This window comes from Choristoneura fumiferana, chromosome 11 (genome assembly GCF_025370935.1).
Source record: "Choristoneura fumiferana chromosome 11, NRCan_CFum_1, whole genome shotgun sequence".
NCBI classification, from domain to species: domain Eukaryota; kingdom Metazoa; phylum Arthropoda; class Insecta; order Lepidoptera; family Tortricidae; genus Choristoneura; species Choristoneura fumiferana.
In genome coordinates this window covers 1,495,952-1,502,932 of record NC_133482.1, presented here as the reverse complement: position 1 = coordinate 1,502,932, position 6,981 = coordinate 1,495,952, and the positions used below count along the sequence as shown (strand labels likewise).

The window sequence follows — 6,981 nt, the reverse complement described above, 5'->3', positions numbered from 1 at the left end:
ATTTTGCACTTCGTAGCATAGAGCCAGGTGGCCCAGCATAATCCCTCTTCTATAATCGTTCTCAACAACAGTCTTTTCGCCTACTAAATCTAACGCCTCTTGATGATGATGATAGTATACAAAAATCAAATCACATGAAATCAACGAAAATATTTATTGAATAACCAATACAGCTACATAGTAAAGCGCTAGTCTAGTCTTCGTCTTCCTCTTCCTCCTCCCCGAAGCCCTCACCCTCGCCGGGCAGCTCGGGCGGCGGCGGCGGCGGCAAGTGAGCGATGCGGTACGCCTGGGGGAAGTTACCACCAAAAATAATAAATAATCAGCCATTTTTACCACCAAAAATAAAAAATAATCACCCACATTTTAATGAGAAATCATAACCAAATCTGCCGTACAGTTTTCTAACTACATTACGCCAATCTAATTAGGTATTTTTTTACCTAAAAATATTAAATGATCCTAAATAATTATTTTCATAACCAAAATAGTAATAATAATGAGTCGACAGATCCCTTTTTCAGTTTCTAAATAGTTCTGTATTTTAGTTTTTTTTTGTTCAGATGTAAATTTTTGACGTACGTTCGAATTATTTTTTGGTGGTCGCTCCACCAAATAACCATAATAATACCTAAGTAAGTTAACACAGCTTGCAGTAAACGTCACAAAAGGAACCTACTTAGTTAAAAAAAGTGTGAATCGTAACGTTATACTCGTGTAACCGATTTTTTCAATATCTTAAATCTGACTACATGATCACTCGATCAGTTGTCGGCGTGTGTTGTGTACCTCCTCATCGGCGAAGGTGGGGTCAGCCATCTCCATGACCTCTGGCCCGACGGGGTACTCATCCTGCGGCCGCGGCAGCTGCAGCGGCGAGAAGTTCGGTGGCTGGAACTTCAGCCCCCAGCCTATGTACATACACTCCGATTTCCTGGTGCATAAAGAAGACGTAGAGCATCTGTGTTTGCTGCACAGGCTCTTCTACGGAAGAGCTTCGAGACGATACGTTATTGAACTAAATACTAGCCAGTGCTGGGTTTAGGGTGTGGGGGGGGAGTGACTGGGCCGGCCACCAGAGGCGCCAGGTACCACAGGGCGCCGCGTGCGCCAGCTCAACTTAACTAATTAGACTATCGAGGTCAAAGAATTAAATGATTTTAAATTAACTATTTCATTTGAATTGAATACTTATTTTATCGATCTAAAGGAAAACTAAGCCGTGGTGCCCTAGTGGTTTGACCTATCGCCTCTCAAGCAGAGGGTCGTGGGTTCAAACCCCGGCTCGCACCTCTGAGTTTTTCGAAATTCGTGTGCGGAATTATATTTGAAATTTACCACGAGCTTTGCGATGAAGGAAAACATCGTGAGGAAACCTGCACTAACCTGCGAAGCAATTCAATAGTGCGTGTGAAGTTCCCAATCCGCACTGGGCTTGCGTGGGAACTATGGCCCAAGCCCTCTTGTTCTGAGAGGAGGCCTGTGCCCAGCAGTGGGACGTATATAGGCTGGGATGGAAAGGAAAACTAGACTCAGCGTGAGCGTATTAACTTAGATATAGGTAGACTTATCTCGTAGGAGTGAGTAGGTATGAGTATTCTAAACATGAAACTACCGTGAGACTCTGAGTGAGAAAAATATATTAACCCGGATAACTCACGTCTTAAATCGAGTTTAGCTCGACATGTTTCTAATCCGTAGCCCTTCGTCTTCGGAGCTTCTTCGTCTTTGTCTTCGGGCCCTCCGAAGACGAAGGGCTACGGATTAGCCCGAAACATGTGGAGCTAAACTCGATTTAAGACGTGAGTTATCCGGGTCAGTATATTTAATATGAGTATTCTACATAATATGTCTAACAAACATCGACTTCTAACTAGAAGCTGTGAACGCAATAAGCTATCACACCAGCTTTTTAGCACCAACGACCAGTGCCACACTTAAAACTATAGCCATCGAGGTGCCCCGGGCGAATCGTACCTTTGGCGCCCTTTTAGATCTACGAAAAGCGACAAAATGACAGGTCGTATTTGTCGTATAGAATACCTACTCATATTCGCTCTTACGAGATTTTAGTCTATAGAAGTTAGTAAGTACCTACACTCATCATCATCATCATCATCCCAGCCTATATACGTCCCACTGCTGGGCACTGGCCTCCTCTTAGAACAAGAGGGCTTGGGCCATAGTTCCCACGCGGGCCCAGTACCTACACTGAATCTTAGCTTTTTTTTTGATCGATAAAAAAAGGTGTTCAAATTACGTGGTTAAATTGAGCTGGCGCGAGCGGCGTGCTGTAGTACCTACTTAGTTCCTGCATGGTACATACCCCAGACATCAACTCCAGTCATTACGACACTAGAACTATGGCATTCATACAAAGCATTCGCAAAGCCAAAGCCAAGCAGATTAGCGCATTGAAGTTATTGGAAAATTGGAATTTGTATGCATGCAACACTGATTTATATTTGACAACTGTCATGTGTGACAGCGCTGCCCTTCCCTTCTTCTTCTTCTTCCTTCCGTTGCAATGGCTGTATGTAAAACGCATCGCCTCTGATCTCGCTCTGTTTGTTGTTATAGGACTAATCTAGTTTTATACGTGTAATCGTTAAGGCAGATTGCCACCATTATTTGATGATAAATAAACAGTGGTCATCACAATATACCTTGAAGTTTATTTGTCGAGGAAATCCAACCACAACCTGCGCTGACATATTCGCGTGGTGATTCAGCCCTCTCAACAGAAGTGGCAATGGGTGGTCATACAGCAAATAGCCGTTGAGGCCGAAAAATGTAAAGAAAATCATTTATTCGTGACAAAGTACGGAATCATCCCAGCCTATATACGTCCCACTGCAGGGCACAGGCCTCCCCTCAGAATGAGAGGGCTTGGGCCATAGTTCCCACGCGGGCCCAGTGCGGATTGGGAACTTCACACACACCATTGAATTGCTTCGCAGGTTTGTGCAGGTTTCCTCACGATGTTTCCCTTCACCGCAAAGCTCGTGGTAAATTTCAAATGTAACTCCACACATGAATTTCGAAAAACTCAGAGGTGCGAGCCGGGGTTTGAACCCACGACCCTCTGCTTGAGAGGCGATGGGTGAAACCACTAGGCCACCACGGCTTACAAACACAAAGTACGGAATAACCAAAAGAAATTAAAAAAAAAAGTTGTATGTCTCGAAATTGTCCCAAATTTGCAAAATTGCCGGTCTGGCGAACGGCACTGTTTTTATATTATGTTTATATGGTTTTTCATTTGGAACCAACCATCTGTTAATTATACTAAATTTTACGAAGTGAAGACCGACACAGTATTCCGTTTAAAAAGAAAAAAAGGCAAGAAAGAAAAGCCGGAAGAAGTAGAGGATCGCGGGCTCAAACCCCCGGCTCGCACCTCTGAGTATTTCGAAATTTATTCATGTGCGAAATTACATTTGAAATTTACCACGAGCTCTACGGTGAAGGAAAACATCGTGAGGAAACCTTCACAAACCTGCGAAGAAATTCAATGGTGTGTGTGAAGTTCTCAATCCGCACTGGGCCCGCGTGGGAACTACGGCCCAAGCCCTCTCATTCCGAGAGGAGGCCTGTGCCCAGCAGTGGGACGTATATAGGCTGGGATGATGAAAAAAGAAAACACTAAACATTATGACAAATGAGATTACTACTTACCATGTAGGCATAGGTTTCACTCATTTGCCCTTTTGTCTATAACCAGAAAATGTATGAAGTTCAGGCACACGTGTTACATAGATTTTAAGTGAAATATTGTATTTTGTTATTTTGTACCGAAATGTTTTTTTTTATTCGACTGGATGGCAAACGAGCAAGTGGGTCTCCTGATGGTAAGAGATCACCACCGCCCATAAACATCTGCAACACCAGGGGTTTTGCAGATTCGTTGTCAACCTAGAGGGCTGAGATGGATTTGAATAAATTTTATTTTTTTATTTAAATGAATGTTGTGCGTGGCCAGGCCAATGTCCGGTGGGGATTGTAGCGAGGAGTCACCCGGAGATTCTTCGCATTCCCTTGCTCCTCCGTTACCTGGCCCGCTACCAAGGCCAGGGATAGAGGAGCTGCCGGGTACTAGGGGCCGCGGCATTATTTGTACCTATTTTTTTTTATGGGGGGGGGTTGCCATAAACCGGAAGACGAAGCGTTGGCAGGCCTCCCACCAGGTGGACTGACGACATCGTGAGAGTAGCGGGAAACCGGTGGATGCAAGTGGCAAGTTGTCGTTCATTGTGGCGTTCTAAGGGGGAGGCCTTTGTCCAGCAGTGGACGTCTTCGGGCTGATGATGATGATGATGATGATGATTTAAATGAAACGAGGAATGAAGGAGGAGGAGGAGGAATTTGAATGATGATTGATACTGACTTGCCGTCAGTGGCGTAGGCGACGGCGCCGGGCCACAGGTTGCTCCGGAGCACGGCGAGCGCGCGCTCGGGCGCCAGCGAGGAGCTGCGGCGCGCCGTCCACGCGGACAGGCCCTCCACGCGCGCGTCCTCCGACAGCGGCGTCAGCAGCGTCGGCCCCGACTCCGGCTCGGGCGGCGGGGGACCCTCGTCCTCCTCCTCTTCGAGACCTTCCTCCTAAGAATAGGAGCGGAGTCGTGATGAGTTTTTTTTTTATTCGACTGGGTGGCAAACGAGCAAGTGATCACCACCGCCCATAAACATATGCCCCTGGTGGTATTGCAGATGCGTTGCGAACCTAGAGGCCTAGGATGGGATACCTCAAGTGCCAGTAATTTCACCGGCTGTCTTACTCTCCACGCCGAAACAACAGTGCAAGCACTGCTGCTTCACGGCAGGGTTAGCGAGCAAGATGGTGGTAGCAATCCGGGCGGACCTGGCACAAGGTCCTACCACCTGCAAAATACCACCGGCATTTCTCGGTGCATTCCCACTCTTTCCATTGCCAGTACTATTATAGAACCCTATTATAGTACTATCAATAAAACTATTCCATTGCCAGTACTATTAGAACCCATTATAATACTGTCAATAAAACTAGTGGGAACACATATATTTCTCCACTAATTGAAAACTCGTTGTCCTTGGCTTTTTTTTAGAAAAACGTGTTGAGATAAATGTCAAAGAAATTTTTTTCTGTGTTTAATAACAACCATATTTTAAACACACACACAAACATCGCATCTGTATTCCCAAATGAGGTAGGCAGAGCACACGAAACGTTACCGCTTCGGAGCCACTTTAAGCGATTTTAGGTTTTAAGTTCGATCGGAATCGATTGTGCTCTTGATTCTGAGCAGAAAAAGCCATATTTTTTCAAAATTGGAAAAAAAGAAAGGGTACATCTGTACACGAAAACGGCTTTCTACCTACCGAGTGTCACACGAACAAACGTCAAGCTGTAGCTGGGCCCGCAGTCGGTACTAACCATCCCAGCCATGGGGTTCCACCAGATGGTGCGGCCCTGCTTGAGGATGTGTCTCCCGTGGTGCACCCAGTACGTCAGGTTGGGGTCCAGGAGGTCCTTCAGAGTGTGCCCGTGGTAGTAAGGGTTCACGTTGAACTCCATGTCACCTGTACAAAGAAAGGCCATCATGAAGAAATATCATAAAATTCACAAAATACGCCCAGGCCTTGGAAACTATTAACAAAAAAAGCCGTGGTGGCCTAGCCTAGTGGTTTGACCTATGGTCTCTCAAGCCGAGGGTCATGGGTTCGAGTCTGGGCTCGCACCTCTGAGTTTATCGGAATTTATGTGCGAAACTTCATAAGATTTATCATGAGCAAACCAAAACATCGTGAGGAAACCTGCACACACCTGATAAGAAATTCAATGGTGTGCAAGAAGTTCCCGATCCGCACTGGGCCCGCGTGGGAACTACAGCCCAAGCCCTCTCGTTCTGGAAGGAAACCTGTGCCCAGCAGTGGGACGTATACAGGCTGGGATGATGATGATTGTAAGACGTTTCTTAAATATTGTTTACGAAAAAGACCACTTGACAGTAAGTTTATACTTCGTTTTTTTAGCATTGGAAAAAGGGTAAACCATCTTGACGAGTCTTTTTATATTTGCTGTGACTTATTTTTCAAAAGTGGTTTTCAAATTTCAAAATAACATCGAATAATATAAAGTGGGCCCCACTCAGCATAATGTTTCGGCAAGCCGCAACGCTGTTTTTCAGTGGGACCCATTTAAAAACTTAAACATATAAAAACATACAACACACTATGACGACACGAACGCCAGCGGAAAGAAGTTCGCAAAAAAACTATATGGCAACACTCGATCATTTGAAAGCAAACCAATGAAAAGCTTAAGACACGTCATGATCACTTACCTTTATTCTAATGCTAAAAACAACGAAGTATAAATACGGCTCATCATCTTCACTTACCCATGCCCTCCTCCATGTCAATATCCTCCTCCTCCCCCGAGCCGAAGGTGTAGAACCCCTGGGGCGCGACCGACGTGGCCGCCTGGATGCGAGCTATCTGCGCGCGCAGGTAGTGCCGCTCCGTGCCGTCGAAGGGGGGAAACGTTTGGATCTGGAGGGATTGAGGGGTTCATTGGAAGGGTTTGATTTGGGAACATCTAATAAGAGGCAGAGCGTGGACCTGCGAGGGTTTTCGCGATTCGAAAATGTTCGTTTTGCTTCTCGCATTTCCAAATGAAACGCGGCGTGAGCTGCCGAGCAAAAACGTCACGACTCCATTCAAACTAGCATAAAAGGCGCAGCCACATGCAAATCGCTCGACGCATTCCCACCCAACGTGAAATTTGGTCACGTGACATATAGCGATAAAGCTGAAAATGTTGAGCTTTATCGCTGGAAAAAAATAACCCACTTAAATTTCGGCAAAACACTGTTTTTTTTCAATAAGAAATCAGCTTCCAAGGCCAAGATCATTCCTGCAAGCAGCCATCTTGACGCTGCTGCTCGACGCGGCGACTTGACGCTACTTTTATGAGTCGCGGGAATTCAAAATCACATTAAA

At 45.6% G+C, this 6,981-nt stretch overlaps 1 protein-coding gene across 1 annotated transcript in view; it reads right to left on the bottom strand.

Moving 5' to 3' along the window:
• Window positions 1–137: 137 nt before the first annotated feature.
• LOC141432950 (radial spoke head protein 6 homolog A-like) overlaps window positions 138–6,981 on the bottom strand; it is a 7,222-nt gene continuing 378 nt past the window's right edge. Inside the window, exons 2-6 of the mRNA XM_074094785.1 lie at window positions 6,381–6,546; window positions 5,414–5,559; window positions 4,388–4,602; window positions 790–934; window positions 138–289 (exon numbers count right to left, since the gene is read on the bottom strand). Of these exons, the coding sequence (XP_073950886.1) occupies window positions 194–289; window positions 790–934; window positions 4,388–4,602; window positions 5,414–5,559; window positions 6,381–6,546 (768 nt within the window). The 3' untranslated portion in view covers window positions 138–193. The remainder of the gene's footprint in view (window positions 290–789; window positions 935–4,387; window positions 4,603–5,413; window positions 5,560–6,380; window positions 6,547–6,981) is intronic.